The sequence below is a fragment of the Acanthopagrus latus genome, chromosome 6, assembly GCF_904848185.1.
Source record: "Acanthopagrus latus isolate v.2019 chromosome 6, fAcaLat1.1, whole genome shotgun sequence".
In the NCBI taxonomy this organism is placed as follows: domain Eukaryota; kingdom Metazoa; phylum Chordata; class Actinopteri; order Spariformes; family Sparidae; genus Acanthopagrus; species Acanthopagrus latus.
The window spans coordinates 10,757,411-10,779,911 of NC_051044.1; the positions used below are offsets into that span (position 1 = coordinate 10,757,411).

Here is a 22,501-nt window from a genome sequence, read left to right on the forward strand (position 1 = left end):
TTTACTCAATGATAAACAAACAATACAAATTAATGTCTTAACAGTATAATAATACATGATGTTAATAATCAGGTCATATGAGATATTATAGCTGAAATGCGATTCTCTCTTGTCCTTGTTGGCCATTGCAAGCAGCGTTACCGTAACAGCACGGATAGACGCGCATCAAAATCAAAGCAGCTGCTAGCTTGATCGGACTGACGAAAGCATGCTACTGCAAACGAGTGGAGGACAGTGGACATGCATCAATGCAAAACAGAGTGCCCCTCAAAAATCAACAAATAATAAATAAATAAGCAAATTCAGCCCCGCAGACCTTCCAAAATTCATGTTAACTCCAATATCAAGCTCCAGTTGAAGCATTCGTCTGCATGTGTGTGCAGATATCAGAGGAACAGGGTGAAGCTGAAACAGAGCAATATTGCAGAAAATCTCATCCACATTTAAGTACAGGGTGCCGTTCTCCTATGAGATTAAGTGCTCTCGTTTGACGCTGTTATCTCGGGTCCTCATTGTAAAGGAAGGCGTAGCAAAAACTACAAACATACAGCGAGTTGAATTTCCTGGAAAGTAAGACAAAGCTACGATGAAAATATTATGAACAAAGCCCAAAAGTGCCAGAGGTGGTTTACTAGACAGAGGCAAAATGGGGCCTGGGGGGACTGTGGGTTTGTAGTGATAGGGAAGGGAGTCACACACACACACAAACACACTTGGCACAGAAGCAAACAGCACACGAAAGGGGACCGGTCCCTGGTGGCCTAACCAGCCAACTAACTTCCTGTGCAGTCCTAGAGCGACTCAAACGTGATCTATTGACATAAAGCATTTAGCACAACAAGGCTGGTGCTTGTTTCAGATGTTAAATCAGGCTTTATCATGAACAAATGGCACAGCGTGTTGAGCTCATTCCCACACTTGACTCTTCTGTTTTTTAAGAAGTGGGACTCGTAAAGTGACGAGTAGGAACCGACTCACAGAGTGAACGCTTAACAGTCCAACAAATGAAGTGTGCTTAACTTTTGAGTCAATCAAATACAAACGTCCCAGGATCGCAATAATCTAGCATAATCTATAATTATGTTTAAGTGCACTATAAAGCACAGCAACCACTCCAGCAGTGGGTCACACTGTTGCTCCACAACAGCACAACAGCAGATCTGTGGTCTGTTCGCTCACACGTGTGTGTGCTCGTGTTTATTTATGCTATGCAAGTGCAGACAAGCTTGGATCTGCATGTATGTGTGTGTGTGTGTATGTCTACCTGTGGTGTGTCTGAGTGTGTGCATGCATGTGTCTGTGAGCATGTGTGTGTGTTCTCTCAGTGGGCCCGTGGTCTCTGAGTGTGTACCTGAACCAGCCATCTCCAGTTCTGTTTGCACAGGACATGCCTCAGGAAGCTAAGACAACTGTTCGTGTTTGCCCATGTTGCGAACCTCTCTTAATACACCCGACAGCTGCATTCTTCCACAGCGCGCAGACACTATGTTTATCAGTGTTTTTATACATTCATCCTATGGAATCTGTCGGGCCCTCCCCCCCGAGGAAACACCCATCGGTGGAGTGGAGCCGGGGGGGATTGAAATGCCAGCAAATCTCCGACTGGCAAACTTCCCTTCCCTCTCCGTGCTTCTTATATAATCCAGAAACGTTACAACCTTTACCTGGATCAGCCTGTCAGTACAACTGACCTTCCATATATCAGAGAGGGGGTGATCAACCCAGATGCCAATTAAAACAGTCCCAACACAAAACCCAACGACTCTTCACATACGATCGTAAACGACAAAGAAAAGCAGGAAATCCTTACATTTAAGACGCCGGAACTGGGAAATGTTTGAAACTTTTTGCTTGTAAAAGGACGGAAACAATGAAACGATTATCGTAATAGTTGCTGATTCGTTTGCTTTCGATCCCTATTTTATTTTAATGTGACACTTCATAACCTGCACCTGGATCAGCTGTCACTGTGACGTGTAATACGGCAAACCTTCCATAGGCGTGAGTCAACAACGGGAGTTACAACATGCTCATGATGAATTCCTGCTCTTTTCCTCTTGATGGATGATTGTGTGCCTGCACATACCTACTTAATGTTGATGAGATTACTGTTCCTTACGATTCTGCAATATCCAAGGTAGACCTAAGTCCACAACCTGTTGAAACCACCTCACTCTGACTTGCCAAAGTGCCCAAAAAAATCCCCCCCCCCACTTCTCCCTCACTCCTTCCTCTCCTTAGTGTTTCATTTCCTGCTTATAGACTAAACGGCATTCTCACACCATTTCACGCAGAGCACGGCGGATCATACAGCACCCAAAAACATAGGCTGTAATATACCATCCGCAGGGAGACGAAAATAAAAAAACAAATTGTTCGGATGAACTGTGAGATCTCTCTCTCTCTGCCGAGCGGCGAGGGTGAGAGTCAGAGATGTTGAGCTCCGTCTGTGCTTATGTGAAACATTGATATGGTTTTCTCATACAATGATTACGCTAATTTATGTACCAAAGCCTGCTTTGCACGAAATCTGCCAAGGCCAATAAACTGCACTCATAATCTCTCAGCATCTAGAATAATCACTTTGTGGCCTGTTTGTTTAGAAATGAAATGAAGCAATTATCCTAATGAAGATCAGCTTGCTCGTTCGGGGGGGAATTGGAAAATGGCTTTGTCTTCTGTTGCATCCGTTGTTGGCGAGCCGATACCTCGATCGTCAAACAAACAGGCGGCAACAGATATGTTACTTTATGGTAATTAAGGACACGCGGTTCACAGCAGGGATGCTAAAACTGTTGCACGAAAAAAAAGAGAGAGAGAGAGAGAGCTGCGCACTTCCTGGCCCACAGTCTAAACCACATGCATGTGGATGATGCTAAATGTCAGCATCAACAATACGTTCACTCGTTGCCCTTGGTGAACCAGAGATGTAAAGTTGCGTAACAGAAGGTCACAGCAGTCTGACTGGTACTATTGACTTTGTCTTATTGTTCTAACAGAAAAAATCACATCCTACTCTGTGAGATACCGTCTTGCTGCTAAGAGTGTTTACCATACTTATCTCTGCCGACGCCTGTTACACGTATTACTTTGGTCCATATGCTTTACAGGGATATCAAGGCCGCAGTCCGCAGACATCAGAGGGGAGCGTTACTAAAAGTGGTTGTGTTCTCTTCACGTGCGCCGATAGACGGACAATGAATCGGCTTTGAAATGCAACTGTAGTGCGGTGAAATACACCCCGTCTCGTCAGCAGACAGAGCAAAGAAATGGTTAAATAAATCACATGAAGCAGATGCCTCTCTCTCGCTCTCTCTCCCTCTCTGTCTCTCTCTCTCTCTCCTTCTCCTTCTTACACACACACACACACACACACACATTCATTAGTGAAATCCATCAATCAGCATTTCATGCAGTTTGGGTTTGAACCACACCAAATGCACTAAAACAATAAACGTCTGTCTTTCAAGTCGCTATCTGGACTGGAACACATCTGGTGGCAAGGCTCATTTTGGTTTCCACATCGTTGAATGACATTACAGACTCAATGGCGAGCTGAAAAATAAAGTACCCCCCTAAAAATCTCTCTCCATTTTCCCTCCATCTACAGCCCCTTCTCTCTCTCTCTCTCTCTCTCTCTCTCTCTCTCTCTCTTTACACACACCCTGAATCTGCCCCCCCACCCCCTCCTCCTCCTCCCTGCACTAACCTCTCAAATGCTATTCCAGCACCCCATCCCCCAAGCAATCAAGAAGCGAATATAAAACAGCACAAGGAAACTGGGCGGTGGGGTAGACAGACAGACAGACAGACAGACAGACAGACGTACAGACAGAAAGGCTGGGCTGTTGCTACTGAGGAGCCTCCCGAGGTGAAGACAGTTTAAAACGCCTCGGCACATTCAGCTCCTTTTGCACAAGTCGAGGGGATGAAACGCACACCCAAAACATCCAGCTGAGGAGCCGGGAGTCAAGCCCCGACTGTAGTATCTAGGTTTCAAGGTTGCGGTGACGATAATTAGGGTTAATGTGGTTTAATGAGGGGGCATGAGTCTGGGGGGCCCTGCTTCGATTCGCGATCAACGTCAAAACCGGGGGAATCGCTCTGACATCTCGTGACGCGACTGCGTTTGGTGCGCGTGAAAAAAATCAGCCTCGTCCCGAAAAGAGGCCTGGCCATTTTTTTAATTTCTTTTTTTTTTTCTTCTGATAAACCAACTTCCCCGGCTGATAGATGGCGATGTGATGGCGGCACAAGAGATGATTTGGATAGCGGTAGTATATCACAAAAGTATATTGGGAAGGAGTTTTTAAAAATGCACTGTCATGGCTGAATTCTTGGCAGTTAATGCAATCAATCATCGACATAAATAGCCTGTTTCTATGGACCTAGGTGATTAAGTAGCTAACCAGGCAGGATAAACTATACTATCTATTTTTGGCCATACATGACTTATGACCCTCTTAACACCTCTAGTAGCTCTGAGTCATGTCTGGTCTAGATTATAAAGTACAGAGCAGCAGGGAAAGGGGACTGCTGCAGAGTCTGGTCGAGGCTTTGTCACCTTCGCTATCCTGTAGGTTAAACTAAAGGGGTGGTAAATCCCCGTTATGGATTGTCGGCCCCGTTCATCTAAACACCCGATTGCTGTCCTCAAATACCCCCGGTAAAATGTGACGTGCGGGTGCAGCTGCAGAGTTAGAAAAAAACAAAAAAAAAAAAAACAACACAAACTACAATATCATTGATGTGGCGGCGCCAACGTGAGGATATTTCCTGTGTTGTAACTATGCTAGGTGAATAAAGATAAACAGTTCCTCACTTAAGCCACAATTCATCCGCTTCATCATACCACCCGAAGATGTACTCGGCACAATCCTTCCTGCGTTTTATAAAACAAGTGATCATAAATGCAGTTTTATTTTTTTTGCTCACTCTCTCCGACTGTAATGGTGTTAGCAAACGGAGCGCAATCTCGGCCCCGACTGCTCCAGAGAATAACACTGTAGCTACTTATCATTAACTCAAAGACACAATCAGCCCCAGGCGATCCGGCTTCCCTCCATAACCTTTTGACTTTGCTGCTGGGAAGGTAAATGAGAGAACGAGTCAGACAGAGAGAGAGAGAGAGAGAGAGAGAGAGAAGGGGGGGTGCAGAAAGACTTGATTATGAATAGTGCCAGGAAGTGGTTAGACCAACAAAATAACTTCACAAAGTACACTGTCTGATGTTTTTTGTTTTTTTAAATGCAAAAAAAAATAAATAATAAATAAAAAGAATAATGTTCATTCCTTGACTCCATTTTGTGTTATCTACTATTTGCTCTGGGTTAACTTGCTGGAACTGCATTAGAACAATAAACTCCACTTTTGAATATTCCCAGCTCCAGCCAGCTTTAGTTTGCCCCCCCCCCCTCTGGCGTGCACATGAGGCACGCATGGGTTAACGTTTTCCCAGTGAGAACGGTTGGGATATTGCAACTCGGACTGGCCAGTCAGCAGAATGTTATGAATGGGCACAATGAAAAACCCCAAGTCCACGCTGTCGACCCAAGAATGCTTGCCTCCATGTAATTAACTTTTTCTCTGTGTACAGAATGAGGTACTGCTGGAATAACTCTCTTCTTTTTTTGCTTTTTCTGTTTCTATTACGGTCATGTTTTGAAGAGGGCAGAAAAAGAAAAAAAAAAAAAAACAGCATTCTGAGTATTCAACATGGAAAAATAGTTTTCGCCTGTCCATACTTTGAAGTAGCCCATGACTAACACAGTGATTTGGATAGTGGTGGAAATGGAGCGGACCACTTGAAAAGGGGGGGGGGGGATACGTGCTCTGCAAAAAAAAAAAAAAAGCTGGCCTCATTGCTCTTCGGCTGGACAAATGTCAGCTGCTCGTTACTCGCGCTTGTACAAAGATGTGCCACAAAGCAGAACATGTGGTGGAACACTGTGAATGAGGGTTATCTTGTTAAGGATGTTCAATACATCTCGCCTTAAGGTGTACAAGCAATTACATATGCATCGCACGCACGCATATACTAATACTCGAACACAGCGATGCGTTGCTTGAGATATCTGGAAGTACTTGCGCTGCACAAAGTGTGTATCAATAAAGTGTTTGCTCGGCACTGCAGCGGGAAAAGAAAAAAAAAACGGGGCTCGGCATGTATAAATAACATACAGTAACTTGGAACAGACTGCAACTATGTAAAGAATAACATCTGCAAACCATTGGATTATAAACCTACAGTATAACTACAGCATAATTACATGAGAGCCTCTCTCTCTTGGGCACCGTGTTGTTAGAGGGAAGAGGGATGAGGAGAAAGTGGAACAGCTACAGTAATCTATCCAACTTCATTTCACCGGAGTGATTCTGCCTGGGGGTATGCACAAGTCATAATGCATTTGACAAATAGTCTCCCGCTAAAACAGGCATTTGCGAAGAAGTGGCCTTCAGCGCTGGTATACACAGCTGAGTGTGCGCTGAACAAACAAGCCTCCCACTCAGCGAGGGAAAGATACAGAGAGGCTTCAAAAAGATTAGGAGAAATCTTGGGCGAAAAGTAAAGATGACTCACGGTGATTGTGCAAGTGCAGGACAATGCAAGTTGGACGGAGTTGAGAAGAGCAACGGAGCCGCGGGGTCCACGGCAAAATACAAGTCGATGCCTCTTCTCATGCGCTGTGTCTTTTGCGTTGTTCTGGATATGTGGACGCACAGGTTGTTGTTTTTTTGTTTTTTTATCAAGGAATTTACAATGAAATGTGGAGAAGAACAATGGCTTTCTTTTTTTGTCGTGCATATATTCTCCCTCTTGTTTTGCGCTGTGACCGTGAACTTTGGTTTTGAAAAAGGAAAAAAAAATTGTAAAGAGCATTAGGCGATCGTCAATTGAACATTAACGATGGTAGGATACTCTATATTGTTGATTTTAAGGTCTAATTACAGGGAGAAAAAAAAAAGAAAAAAAACACAATCCCTAAATCCAAAAGGTCAAGTGCACTCATAGATTTGTGGTATTGACTGCTCCTGTCAGCGTGATCCATATTCCTGGCATGCATCAATCAATCATCAGCCTGAATGTGGCCAATCAGCTCAGAACCAGTTTCAGCTTACACATTCTTTACGTTCCTAAATTATTAACCCATTCAGGTAAGAAAAACAGAGTGAGACTGCGGGTCCAAGTGCACGCGAGCGCTCGCAGGCAAAAAAAATAATTCTCACAGAAACCTAATTGTCGTTCTCGAAAATAGACGCGTTTGAATGTGAACCAGTGTAACAGGAAGTGATGGGCTTCTTAATATGGACTGTCCCATTTAGCATTAAGTTCACTTCCTGGTTTGTGTCTTTTGTACTGTACAGTTATGCATAAAGACACCAGTGAGTTTCACACAAGCTCTATATATACATCCTGCCCGCTTTATGTGTAAATGATGGTGAATCAACACCTTCTGCGAGGTCTTGAAAGAGAAGTTACGAGATCTCTGAGTCTGTACTTCCGAGGTTGAAACTGCACACCGAAGAATGAAAACCGTCTGTTATTGTGCCGTGTACGTTTTCCTTATCTACATTAATGAATTTCTGTCATATTAGTGTTATAAAGATAAGAATTATACTGCTGATGGCATGCTAACCAGCTAGCTCTGTAAAATAAATCAGCAGCTCCCTGTTGCTCCAAGCTCCCAGTCCAGACCGCTAACTGCCCGGTTAACTGAGCTAACCAGCTAACAGCAGCTACAGTTAGCTGTTAATATGATAGACCCTTTTTTTTTTTTTTTTTTTTTTTTTTTGAAATATTTTTTAGTATGAGTTCACAGGTGGGCAAAATCTTGCACATTGCATCTTTAAAAATATTCATATATTCAAGCTCATATCGAGTTTCATGTGTGTAAGCATAGAATATTTTCTAACATCATTATAAAATAATTGTTCAACCTTCCATTTCCATTATTTTAAGGGTCATTGTAACTGATAACACACACTACATGTACCAATGCTAATACCACCACCACTAAGAAGAAAAAGAACATTTTCCCAGATGGTTATTGTATCGAGAAAATCTGATACCATTGCAACCCTGTTTCATTCCCTCCATGTGCACAGCTTTAAGAACAGAAATGATTTATCACTATTCATGAGTTTGGATCATAGTCACAGCAGGCCGAATGCAAAAATCCAAAACTAACAATCATCTTTTCAGTTTCAAACGATGCATGCAACAGCCATGACAAACTACACGAGGGCTGTGAGCTTAAAAGGAATAACTTATTGTTTTATCATCCTTGCGGGCCTCCCCATTAACACCTGCAGGTGACGTAGCACCGGAGCACTGCTGTTTACACAGCGCCACTCCGCCAGGTCATCTCCATCCTGCTCCTGAAATGAAAGGTGTCATTAAGATGAACTATTGCCAAAACCCCCTCATATAAACCTGCTGTATCATTATTCAACAGTTATGTGCACCAGCAGCAGCAGCGCAGATAATATGTCACTTTACATCTTAGTCACAGCTGTTACTTTAGTAATGACAATGTTATACGATTCTGTCCTTGAAACTTAAACCTGCTCCCTACCGGACCCAACAACCCATACGCTCTCTGAATCATGACAACAAGCACAGTCCATTGTGTTAGCACTACAAGACCCGAGCGACGACCTCGGTTAGAGAGCCAGGTCTCCACTGAGATCTGGAACATACATCTGCAGCTACCGTGCGTATTCCTATGTGTGTGTGTGTGTGTCCACATCGTGACTTTACCACAAGGAAGGAAAGATTACAAAACCCCTTCTGTGTGAGAGTATTCGGCCAGCACTCACATAATAAATGGGCTTATTTAAGACAGGGTTTAAGGTTAACTTCACACTCAGGGTCAGTCGGTGTTACAGCAGGTTAGAGGTTAACGAATGACTGTAGTCGACGTAAAGTACTCGTGTATTGTAATTCAAACCTCTCTGCAAGAGAGTGTGAGCGTGTGTGTGTGTGTGTATGTGTCCCTGTGTATGTATGTGTGTGTGTGTGTGTGTGTGTGTGTGTGTGTGTGCGCGCGCGCTACTGACCACATATACGTACAGGTGACTGTGTGTATGAACAGGGGAGATTAACAATTCAAATATTGCACTGTGCTATAATGTTTCACTTTGTCATCAGCAAATGTTAACTGCCCCGCTGGCTCCCCTCCAGGTGCAAAGGCAAGCAAACCCATTTGAATGGCTGCTGGTACAATGCCTTCTTCTCGCTCTGCCAAATGTTTACACAAGTTTTGTTTTTTGTTTTTTTTGTTGTTTTTTTTGCCTTGACCACATGAAAAAGAAAAAAAAAAGAAAAACAGGCGTGTTGCTTGTGACTGTTCGGGAGGGTTTGTCCATTTGTCATTTGTCTAAATGCAAAACCTTTTTTTTTTTTATCAGTAAAGCAAACAGTCAGCACTGGTGTGCAGCACATGGGAAGAGCGGAGCAGTGAAAAAGTGATCTCTTTACAGCCAGCAGGCCCCGTGACATTAAAACAGAAATATCAGTAAATGCATAATTCAGGAGCCTTGGCTAAAAAAAAGAAACAGAAAAAAAAGGGGGCGGGGGGTGATGATGCAAACTTACGTGGTAAAAAGAAGCGTGTCAATTCTTAATCTTTTATGGCAATTATTTCCACCTCAGTTTACCAAAGTGTCTCAAAAAGGTTCTTTTTTGGCAAAACTGGACGCGATTCCGTGCGTAAAAACGCATGTGCCATTCGCACAAACGTCACAAGCACAGTGATACATGAATACCAATATTTCATCCTTTACAATTCTAAGCAACAGCGGGTGATTTATTTATAGGTCGCTGATGAATAATTAATGCCTAAAAACTTATCAAGCGCGCACTGATGAGATTGGCTGAATGCGCAAAAAAAAAAAGGTGTTGATAACCAAACCGGTGAGCTACAGTGTGTTCTTCATGCAAACACTTTGGAATAGAGCGAATTAAGACCGATGAACACGCTTTTTGGTCGACTGCGGTCCGCACGACTTGCACCTAACAGCATGAGAGACAGCCCCGTAACCTGCATCACATTCAGACGCGATCTTGATAGATGTTTATTGGACTAATTGTGCACTGACCCATGTGGGAACCTGCGTGGAGCAGATAAGATTTCCGTAGTTGGCTCGCCATGGGTTTAAAATATGCACGGGGGGGGCAAGTTTGCTGGTTCGCATGTATTCAGTGTTAAGGGAGAAACAAACAAACAAAAAAAGAAAACGGGGCACATATTCATTCTATGTCCAGTTCGATCAGAGGGAGCAGCACGCTGAGGGAGAGAGAGCGGTGCGCTCCAACTCAGCTCGCAGGACAGCCACAGAAGGACGTGCCCACCGCTTGAAACCACGCGAGCACATTCGCATATTCTAATTGAGACATTAAAGGAATAACCCAGCGTGCAGGATCACAGAACAGGTGTCTCTCGTGTCAAGGATTACGCACATCAGAGATGAGAAAAAGAAGAAAAAAAAAACAAACAAACAAGAAAAACAACTAAGTTGAGCGACGATGCAGCCTTTACACTCGATTCAATCTTTGAAAAAAAAAAAAAAAACGTCCTGAGAGAACTAAAAGTGCAGCATTTTCTCATCATACGTAAATATATATATACATATATGAGCCACCATGTGCAACGGATCCGTGCGCCTGCATCACCACACCGACCGCACATCTGACGGACAGCGAGCTCGTAAAGTAAAGAGGGAATCGTTACCTTGTTGGAGTGGTAATAGTCCAAACCGGAGTCAGTCGGTAACGTACATGAACCCACGCTTGAAGGGGGAGCTGGATAAAATCTGACGTCCATCTCAGAGTCCGCAAGACTGACGGCATGAAAGCGTAGCTCCAAAAAAACCGGTGCGACTTCTCTCTCTCTCTCTCTCTCTCTCTCTCTCCCTCCCTCCCTCCCTCTCTCTCTCTCTCTCTCTCTCTCTCTCCTGCAAACACGCACACACTCCCTCTCTCGTTTTTTTATTCACTTGATGCAAGGTACTAAACCGAGCAGAAAGTAGCAGAAGAAGAAAAAGAAGAAGAAGAAGTGGAGTCTCTCCAGTCAGTCTTTATACTCTTCGCGTCCACTTACTTGCGCGCCGTCTGGATGCTCTGATATAACATCCCTATAAAGTTCACTTGGAGAGAGGAGGGGAGAGCAGAGCAGAGGGAGAGGGGCTGTCCGTCTCACAGTAAGAATAAAAAAAAAATAAAATAAGTCAAAGGGTCTCTGAAGTTGTCTGCCAGCGAGCCGTGCTGCAGGGTTGAGGCTGCAGAATTGATCTTGTCGACGGTTTGTCCTCCAATGAGAAAAACAATTAAAAACAACAAACCGCCCGTGCTCCGTTCCTGGTTTCCAGACGCACTGTAGCTTTGTCATGTGGGGAACGCTCGGATTTACATCCATGCGTTTTCCCGGCCCACAGAGCGGCTGCCGGGCTGCGACCTCTACCGGCCAGAGGAGGAAGAGGCGGGCAGAGAACGGACCCCCCCCCCCCCTTTCCAAACTGAGGTCAAGTTCTCTGTCGGTTCTCGGGGATGGAAGACATGTCTGTGCATCACAAAAAACAATCTGTGTCCAGCTCTGGCTCACTTCTGATCAGACTGACTTTAAAGGTCTAAAGACCTGAACTTGTATAAAGGCTTAAAAATGAACACATGATTCCACAACGTCCTCTGTAACTGAGGGAGTATTTAAAAGTAGTAACAACACACTGTTATTCGTTGCAAAAGATTCTAATAAATGCTTTAATTTGTAAAGTGAATTTAAAGTGTCGAAGTTCGAAAGACTTTACTGCTGTGATTGCTGCAGGTGGCAGTTTAATCTATAACACAGCATCACGTTTTAATAGCATGATCGGGTTCGATGTTTTTGCGTGGTAAATATTTATTTTGAAAAGAACCCTGTTGTCTGATGAATGCAGCGGAGTAAAAAGTACAACTTTTCCCTTTAAATTTTGTCAGAGTTGAAGTATAGAGCAACCGGAAATACAAATAGTCATGTACCTATACTACAGTCAGGGCCAGATTAAACAGACACGAGCCCGCCCTGTACACACATTATTATCTTACTTCACATGATTATCATAATACTCATTAATTTATTTAGATATACTGTATTTGAGCTCATCTATTTGTACATCTGTATGCATACACAGTTGATACTGGTATTATTTGCAATTCGGCCTCCATCTTGAAAATGCGTATGTTGAAGTAAACATACACTACAAGACACCGTGCCATCAACATGATACTGAAGTATGAAAAGTTACGTAATGTTGCGTTAAATGTGAATAAATCCAGTGTTAAACTGGAGATTGATGTGGATTTTGTAAACATTTAAAACATGCGTGTCAAACATCACTCACAGTAGTTCTTTCATAAGGTGCGTTACATTCATCTGCCAAGATCTTGTGATTTATTTGAGCAAAAGTTAAGTAAAGTTAAAATATTACAATACATCAGGCCGGAGTTTAAGGAAATCTGTACAAATGTGTGCCTGAGAATCTGAAATATTTACATTGTTTGAATATTTCACTCACTGTAAACAGAAAATGTGTCCTGTCATGTTGTTTGACAGTGTGCAGGTGCAATACTGTAACTCTAAAGCTATTTAAGGAATGCTGACATAATTATTACCCTTGTATGACTTGGGCTCTTACTATAATAAAGGCAAGACAGTCAAACACAAAATGCTCATTAACCTGCTCGGTCCTTGCTGATCCGTTTTCCTTTAGTTTCTTAAAGATATCATGTTGCGATGTCCATTGACTAACACAGTTACAGGAGAGTCAGTTAAGAATAACACTGCAGAAACCAGATAATCTGATATATCATAGTTTGTATTTTCTGTTTAATAGAAATAAGAGGAAAACAACTTCCTGTTCTTGCTCGGTTTAAATAACGTTCATCACTCTGATACCACTTGTTATGATATGTAACATAATTTAATTTCATTCCAAGCTACAATTTTGGGTAAACTCTGTTTCACCCACTCAACCTCACTACCTCTCTGCCCATAGCTATTTTTGGAGATGTGTTTTTTTTTCTTTTTTTTTTTTCCACTTACTTCTTCACCTCGATGCCTGTCTACTAGCCAGTAGGCAGTTGAATACACACTGTGAATAGATAGTCTTCTCATGGTAGCAGAGATAATTTACATCTCTACCGTGCTCCAGGTTTGACCCTTACATACACACACACACACACACACACACACACAAGTCATATTTTTACACACACTTGGACAAAAACATACTCACACAGCAGTCGACACAACAGGATGTAAACACCGAACAATGTCCTACCAGAGCTTCAAATAGGTTCAGAGAGGGAAAATAACATCGCTCACAGCCAAATGTGTATCACACTGCTTTTAAGAATAGGGCGGAGTGGTGTTATGCGCCCACTCGTACGTGTAGGAAAGAGTCAATAATGTGTTTTTGTAAGGCAGAGCAACATGTAAGTTACGTGTTCCGACCAGCGTGTGCGTTGCTTGTCCTTCCGTGCTTTTAGGTGCGCGTGTAGGAGTATGTGTGTGTGTGTGTGTGTGTGTGTGTGTGTGTGTGTGTGTGTGTGTGTGTGTGTTTGTGTTAACCAAGCTGCTATTGTCATCCCAGTGGGTGACTTGTTGGCCCCCTCAGGACTGTGCCTATGTCCGTGTAGCTATTACGCGGCATGGTGGCTCTGGCCCTGGGGTGTGAGCCTGCTTTAATACCAGGCACAGATGGGTCGCACCGTGGGCTTGCTGTGGCGGTCTGCCATCAGCTGCCAGCTCAGGCTGTCCTGCCTCCAAGCTCATAAGGTTAACTGTCACAGAGACGCCGATTTTCTTCTCATCCTGTACCTCTGTGTAACTGTCTGTCTGATTCTCTCCTCCGCCTGCACGTCTCTCACTTTACTGTCACTCGTTCACTTGATACGGGATACGACACAGCACGCGGGGCAGGGCTCCCACACAGGAGGACTTGTCAATGACTTTCCAGGGCCAAATTGCTTGAAGTCAAGGACCAAACATAGCTCAGTTTGAAAACACAGATCGAGAGGAACAACTGTTACAACGCTGAGATTATTTAAAATGAATGCACGCATTGAAGATCTTGTGTGTAGAAGTGTTTAAAAATGACTAGACCTTTTGTAATATATTTCGTTTACTTGTGAATTTATCCCAAATGTTTCCAACAATTTTCAACCCCAGAGAAATACACAAGCTTACACAAGTTAACAGTATGTTTAGGATAGTGGCCTGTCACTATAACACTTTGTCCCAGAGTGAGGAGGAAGTCTACCAAACTAAAACAGTGGTTGTTTAAATCCCTTTGGATAATTTTCTGTTGCACGCAGGAATTTTGATATGCACCAAACAGCCAGATTACATGACATAACTCTATGTTAGCTGTAAACCAGCAAGCAATGGCAGACAGACGGTGTGTGTGTGTGTTTGTGTTTTTATATTCAGGTCAATCGGTAAACTAATTTCCCCTTCAGCTCCAGTTGACAGGCAACTTACAGGATGTAAACACTCAACAATGGCTGCGGTCAGGCTGCTTAACAGAAGAGAATATACACATGCTTTTTAACCCCAAAAGTTTAAAAGTAATCTCTCCTCCCCTCAGTCAGCAGGTCCAGAGCAGAATCTGATGTTACTCTGGGTGTTTATTCCTCCAGATGTTCTGGCTCTGCACCCGACTCTCTCTCTCTCTGTCTCAGCAAACATCTTTTGTTTTGTTGTGCTGGGGAGACCACCAGTGGCAGGAACTACAAACAGCGACACAACTGCAGGGGACATTCATTCATTCAGGTTCCAGATGTTAACTTTCTTTTTTCTTTTTTTTTTTTTTACTCAGGATTACTAAACAAAACATCAAAATGACTTCAGTTTCTATTCTTGCACCACATATTTAAATTCAAGCACTTTCAATGATCCATGTCTGTTTGGGCAATTTCATTTAAAATCAAAGCCTCGATTTTTATTCCTTAAACTTTCGAAGGATTTCAAGGACCCACGGGAACCTTGACCCGAGGTATCTGGCACAAGTCATGACTGCATGAGGAGTCAGCACTGCGTAACACCAGGTATAACCATACGGGAATTACTGAGCTGCGAAGGCGGTTGATTTAAAACAAGTGGTTGTGAGAAATTATGTCAATGGAAATAGAAGTAAGAGGTGATGGAGGGGTGAGCGAAGTAAGGGCCGGTTAACTGGCATACCATGGAAATAAAGCGGAGATGACACAAGGGGAAATAAGTGCAAGTCACACGAACTTTAAGGACGTGTAACACTCAAGAACAAAGTATTGTTTCCGCTGAAGCATGAAAATCGGGCAGTCGAACACACTATCTTGAAATACAGTCATCCACTCAGAGCAATTAGCAGAACAAACACGTTTTATTGCCTTGGTAAGAGCTCCTGCTAGCACCAGGAAATGAGAGGGAAAATATAAAACAATATTTTCCATTAAGGGTAACGACCATGGCGGTACTTAGATGATGTCAGCAGTACTGGTTTTTATAACTTCTTCGGAGCTTAAGCGATCTTCCTTTTCCAGAAATTGACAACTGCTTTCCTTCAGTAGAAAAAAAAAAAAGAGATAACTTCTGGAAGCGGTGAGTCTGAGCCCTCGAAAATGATTTGTTTCTCTCGAGCGAAGGAACGCGGAGGTAATATTCAGTAATGCTTTGTGCTTTTTACAGGAGCAGTTTGACTTGAGAGAGAAAAATTGTCAGTTTTGCACCACCTGTTGTACAATTTCCCCTTTTAATACAAAACATTTACAAAGAGTGGCACAAGATGGAGACGGAGACACTTTCTTCCCTCTCTACTCTGCCCCTTAGATTTCTTCTCTTGCCTTTAAGTGAGCCGTTAATTCTCCCTCCACATGGAAATGTGCACTGATTACCACCGATGAGCGATAAACAACACCAGAGAAATAATTCTCCCCTTTATCTCAAGACGCAGTGGGTTTTTTGCATCACTGTATATCATTTACAAGTGCTTTTATCACACTTTGAGGAATTTGCTACTTTTCCCACGGCTCAGTTTTTAACAGCAAATGTTTAAATTGTATTGAGAATAGTACAATCATTTATATCCATAGTAATTATTTATTGCATATTACGAGGTTCCCTGAGGCGACGACGAGAGCGCCACTTCTGTGCTGTGACTGTTTTGTGGTTTTGACATTGCTTGTGACTGATGTAAGAGTCTTTGTCACTCGAACTCTAGGCTTTAACAGTGCTTTTAAGTTTCGTCACTGTGCAACGCTATAACCATAGCACATCAAATCAATCATAACGTGTTGTATCATATGTATTAGATATTGATTCAAAAGCTTGGAAACATTCTGATGACAGTTTGTTTGAGAATGACTGTCAGCCATCTCAGGTTTTGAGATGTTGAACAGGCTTCCTGAATGTGCTCTAAATAATTGAAATATCAGAATCCTATCACATATTTAATCCCTCGTTTTTACAGCATATTATTTGGAAGACACGACCGTCTTGTAATGATAAACAAGAAGCGGCCGCGCTAGCTGCTCCGTGAGGCTCTCGTGGGCCGCGGTGGCTAACATTGCTAACATTGTAGCGCTAACATGGCGTTCAAAAGGTTGATCTGATGTTGGCTGTAGATGAAAAGTCGGAGGAGGTTATTCCGTCTCCTCCCGAGGAGAGCACGAGCAGAATGTAATACCAAACATCACGACAATCAATCCAACAGCCGATGAGACTTTTCGCTCAAAACCACATCAGCCATTGAAAGAAATCACTGCAATTCTTCCTGATGAGACATCTCAGAGTGAAGTGGACTGAACAGCCACCTGACTGACAGACGGACCGGCACGCAAACATCCCTGGAGCCATGCCGTTACTATGACGAAAGCGAAGGTTTGATCAGAAAGGACCTTGCAAATGTATATGCCTCAAATATGTATCTCTGATGAAGTGAAGGTGAATGATGGGAAATGGTAGTTGAACCTGATGTAAGAAAACTCTTGAACATCATGATGTTAAAACACTCAAAGAAAGATCCATTTAAAGCAAAGCAAGGTGTCCTCAATAAATAACCTCCACGCACTGTACTTCAGGTCTTCTCCGTGCACTAATTCAGTGTGTCTTAAGTGGCCTCCTCCTCTTCCTCCTCCTCCACCTCCGCACGAGAGAATACACATTAGCCTACCCTCTCATCTGTAACAAATAAGCAGAGTTATGCAAGTGTTATTTAATGTCACTATAATAAGACCCTCAGCTCCCCCGCCAGTTATGGGAAGTGAAGCCGTCAAGGTGCAGTTTCGTCAGACACTTTCATTGTTGGTCATTACGCGTGAAATATTAATGCTGATTCCTCTGTAAAAAAGCAGGTCAAAGCTTTCAGGGTTCAGACATTTGCTGCCAGAAGTTTCCGAGGTCAAGCGCGTTCAGAGCGGCACGAGGGTGATGTCTCACAAAGTTCTGATCCTCTCAACCCAACTTTGAAAGTCCGGCGTGTTGCTACCTTTCTCCATGATTTCATTTAGCACTAATGTAAATGTTGTAACAGCGTTGCGTCGGTCCGTGGGTAGCAACTCCATATAAGGTTGTCCTGAGCAAAGCAAACAGCGAAGTAATGGTAAACAGGAAATAGTTCAATAGGTCCATTAAGCTGAGAGATGACTCATTAATGACCTTAATTTACACAGAAAACACACAGTTCTCGCTGTATTACGTTGAAGCAGCTCATCTGTGGGGGAAAAATAAAACCCAATGCTTTTAAAAAAAACAGAAAAAAAAGCTTTTATGCCTTTGCCTTCGCTTCTCATACAATGAATTTCACTTTGTGTCAATTTGAGCTCAATCAGACTGGTACTCGGGTGTTTAATTTTTCACTTTCACATTTCCACTTGTCTCCAGCTACCTAAATACGGTGACTAAAAAAAAAAACAAAAAAACATTCAGCTCAGTATGTCGGGCTTTTGACTCCAAATGATTTCAATTACTTTGTTCAAAACTGATCATAAAAAGAAAGAAATGGATTTCTGGGAAAAGCATTGTGAAGATAAAAACAGTGGAAATGATGACATGACAGGGTTTTTTTTGTTTTTTTGTTTTTGGGTGGAGTACAATTCTGGCTTAACAAGGCGTATAATGGCTCCAGACGCAACATCTAGACTTTTCTAGACACAGCAAGTCGCTTCTTGGCAAAAAACTGACACACTTACTGACGCGTCACAAAAGAGCCCATTCTTGTCTGGGGACATTTTAATGCCGAGTGTTACTGACCCCCAGTAAATTTAATTGCTCCCCCTATGAGATCACATTTCTGTATGTTTCACTCAGAGAGCTCAGCTGCAGAGATGTACTGTACATGGAAATCTACAACCAGCTTAAGGAATCCACAGTTCAAATGACACATTCCCTGGCACCGCATCAACTGAATTAAAAAAAAAATAAATAAAAAGAAACATGCAAATAAACCAAAATGTAAATGCCAGTTCCAGAATAATAAAACAATTAAAATGCAGAAGAATGCTTTGCAGATTTTGCACTTTTGCACGTGTTGTATCAAAGCTTGTGTGAATAAATTCTGTGCGAGGCCGTGGCAGGCGCGCCACAAAGGGCTGTTCAACGGTGAACCTTTGCTAACCTTTTCTAGCCACTGACCTTCAATAATGAGACTATGTTGTCTCTTGTTCCTTTGGACAATCAGCCATTGAAACAACTGCCATTCATGGAGTCTGCTCCACCCTCTGTGTGACCCTTTTTTTTTCATACTAGTAATTAGCTGCTGTTGCATTTCCACCAGATACAAACCAGCCACGTATACAATATTAACTATTCATATACAGATGCATGACATTCTGTTAAATTATGCATTATTTGTTGCACTTTCATGTCAAGCACATGGACGACCTGTGGGCTCTGACTTCAAATAAATCAAGTTTTTTTTTTCTTTTTTTTTTGCAATTTTTTATGTAATGTGCATTTTCTCGTTTAATGCAAAACAATTGGAAAATGTGTATTTTCGGCCGCTAGATTTCGTCCAGGAAAATGTTATTTTAGCTGGTGTTTTTGCAGAGCTATCCTCCCTTCATCCTCCCATTCCACTCCTGAATAAACCCTCCTCTTCATCATCCTCTCATTCCCCCGACCTTCTACTTATGTTGCACATGAGAAATGAGAGGGGGATGGGAGGGAAGATGAATGAAACAGGGAGTGGGGAATGAGAGGGAGGAGGGGGGGGGAGAAAAAAAGAAGAGAGCAAGATTGGGAAAAATGCCCTTTGACTGGATTTAAAAGTCTGTGGCATTTCATTTTCAGAGAGAGGGGAGCTTCATCTCCTTCAGATCCTTTAAGGGCCAACCTAATTGATTAATGTTTCCATCTCATTGGGAAGAGGAGGGGGGCCATTTGAAGCTTAACTCGAGCCTTTCACATTCCCCCAGTCTTTAAAACAGAACCACCGCGGAGAGAGATGATGACAGAATGAAAGACAGAGTGACGAAACAAAAAGTCTAAAAATTTCCAGTAGATGAGGGAAATACGTTGAAGGTCGAAATCATTTCAACGATACGCTGAGGAACGTGCCTTGGACGCTATTATAAGATCTCCCTGTAATGAAATAATGTACATGGGTTTTGTTTTTTTTTTCGCAATGAGGTATTCGGTTTTTCAAAGAGGCTGTTTAGGTTTCTGCACCTGTCACAGGGAGCTGGGCAGCGGGCACTTTATGTGATTGAGAAATCTAATGTAAGAAAATACATTGGCTTTCTATTGAAAGAGATGCCTGAGAGAGAGAGAGAGAGAGAGAGAGAGAGAGAGAGAGAGAGAGAGAGAGATAGAGAGAGAGCGGGAAACAAAAACATGCTTGTGATATCAAATCTGTGGTTGGAAGTGAAGATATATATTTATATCTTGATGATTTAGTGCTTGGAACAGGTGACGCTTTCCCCCGATAACAAAGCATTTATATGTTCTTTTTCAAATTCGCAACACGTGATACGTACAATCTTACGCTAATGTCAAGCTTTGCGCGCCTCAGCCTGCAGATCACAGGAAACACAATGCTGATCGTGTCTGGATGGAAGTGACGGTAATTAATAAGAGGAGAAACTCACAGTGCTGTAGACTATGCCTTTTCAGTTGTGGGCTAACGAGTCTGGCGTGATTAGAAGTCTTTGAAGAAAAAAAAAAAAATCCCTTTCCTGAAAATGCACCCTGATCGTTTGCCCTTTGCATGCTTCTGACAGCAAACCACGAAAATATTTATAAATCGAAAACTCTGTGGGCATTTCCCATCGTACAACAAAACCGGTGGAGAGGAGCCAAAACAGTGGTGACCTTTAGCCAACATGGTATACTAAATATGAAAGGTCAGCTTGCATGGTTGGTGGGGGGAAGGGAGGGTGGCACCGAGGTCTAACACACAGCAGACAAAAATACTGTAATATCTATCAGGCAGATCCCCGCGCTGCCTTCAGAGGTCATTTGAATGTGAGGGGGTGTCGAGGCGAATGGGGGAAGGAAAAAAGATACATGGTTCAATCTCACATTTGGTATCCCCGCGCTGCCGTCGAATTTGAGACGCGCTGCTCTGCAGTGTGTCGGACATTTTTATAAACCTTATTAATCCTGCGGCTCTTAAAGCTGCTGCTAACATCTGCTCCACTTCCCCCAAGTCAAAAACACTGCAATCTAATTTAATTTCTGGTTGTTTGTTAGCTGAAAAAAAAACAACAACTGAGAAACGGAGACACTCCTAAATAACAGCCACGCAAAATGATTTCTTCACTATAATTAAGGCTCTGTTTTATAATTCAAATGTCTCTCCGAAACTGGAGTCAACTATTTAGCTGCCAATCACTGCTGAAAGCACTCACTACCACGACAAGAATCAATACCCCCGTGCATTCAGTTGTTTATTTTTCTCTCTGAGTGAAATACTGTACAACAGGTCTGACAAGTAATTTGCAGCTTTCTTAATACTTGGCTTTAATATCAATACTATATCATTCAGTGAAAATCAACCATCTGATAGTCAGCGTTTTCTGTTACAATGCACAGAGGGCAGAGATGTGGTCGCTTACCATTTTTGATTGGATTGCCTTCAGATAAAATTTGATCTTGACATATATCATCTTTAATTTCATCTGGGCTCTGTATTATCTGTATAAACACTGCTTTCCAATCTCATATCCTCTAACATGAACATGATCCTGATCCACTAAGTTTACATGTAGCAATGGTTTTGAGAAATGCCGGTAAATACAGACCCTGACAAGCTGTGTCAAATGACACGATGCCATTCAAATGACAAAGTTGGGCCTTTTTGTTATATACCTGCCCTGCATTCTGAAATACTACATGCCAAATGGCTTTTATCAGTCGTTTCATACTAATATCATATTGGCAAAGCTATAAATAACAATGGTAATAACTGCTGCCAATCCTTTCAATATATAATATTCATGACGTTGGTGAGAAACATCCATCGTACGAGTTATACTGAAGTATTCATTTCCTCTCTGTGGTCCTGCAGCTACTGGGAGTGTTTCATACCAATCACCAGAATTAATGTTGGCGATGTAATATGAAAAAATATATGTAATCAGTCCTATCATCTGACAATCAGTGTGCTTATGATCTAGTTTTGGTTTGGCTTGGTGTGTTTCCCTCTCACTTGTAACTCCACCACCGCTCAGCCTACCTCACAAGAGGAAAGCCAGGTCATAAACACGTAATGTGAATATGATACGACACATTTTTGCTGAAATGTCAATATGGTACGTAGGTTATGACACATACAAATGTGAGTGTATCAGTGGACAGCAGGAAAATGTTTGTTTGTTTGTTTGTTTGTTTGTTTGTTTGTTTACTAAGCTCCTCCATGGGGTCTCCATTACTATCTATTCCAATACATCATTAGTTTTTTGACTTGACTTATGTGGGCATGAGGAAGTCGAACTATAAGCACTGAACACTGAGTACCACCACACAGCAATTAACACCTACGGCTAAATATAGCTAAAGAGCAGTAAGGGAGTAGTGTGTAGGTAATCTGAATCCACCTCTGTGGGCTGCATCTCACAGATGACCCAAGGTTCAGGTTTAATCTGCACTTCCTGGTCGAATAAGATGTTTTGTGTCACAGCAATTTAAAACTAATTAGGTGGTTCATGTTTACAGATCATCACCACAAGGGAACTGCTTTGGAATATTTACATACAATATAAACAATGAGCAAATACTGAACCAGATAAACTGTAAATAATATGTAACTTTGGTGTAATGTACACAGCACATATGATGGTCTGCAATGAACATCATGTCCCAGGCTGCTTTGTAAGAACAATGGTGTTTATGCTTGCTTTCCATTATTTACATCCTGCTGTGGCGTTTTCATTGGTCCAGTTCATGTGATGTATGATAACAATCTGCACCAAATACCTTGTAAACACGCCACAGCCGTATGACAAGGATCATCTGACCGAGCTATTAAACAACTGACTGCCCCCTAA

The 22,501-nt window shown here is 42.4% G+C and overlaps 1 protein-coding gene across 5 annotated transcripts in view; it reads right to left on the bottom strand.

The window, feature by feature from the left end:
* Positions 1-22,501, bottom strand: part of tox2 (TOX high mobility group box family member 2) — a 130,789-nt gene that overhangs the window by 101,857 nt on the left and 6,431 nt on the right. For 4 of the 5 annotated variants that reach the window (XM_037102246.1, XM_037102245.1, XM_037102243.1 and 1 more), the window contains exon 1: positions 10,734-10,881. The exons of the other annotated variant lie outside the window; for it this stretch is intronic. In XM_037102246.1, the coding sequence (XP_036958141.1) occupies positions 10,734-10,826 (93 nt within the window). In that variant the 5' untranslated portion in view covers positions 10,827-10,881. Of the gene's footprint in view, positions 1-10,733; positions 10,882-22,501 lie in introns of those variants that run through there. 5 annotated transcript variants of the gene reach the window in all.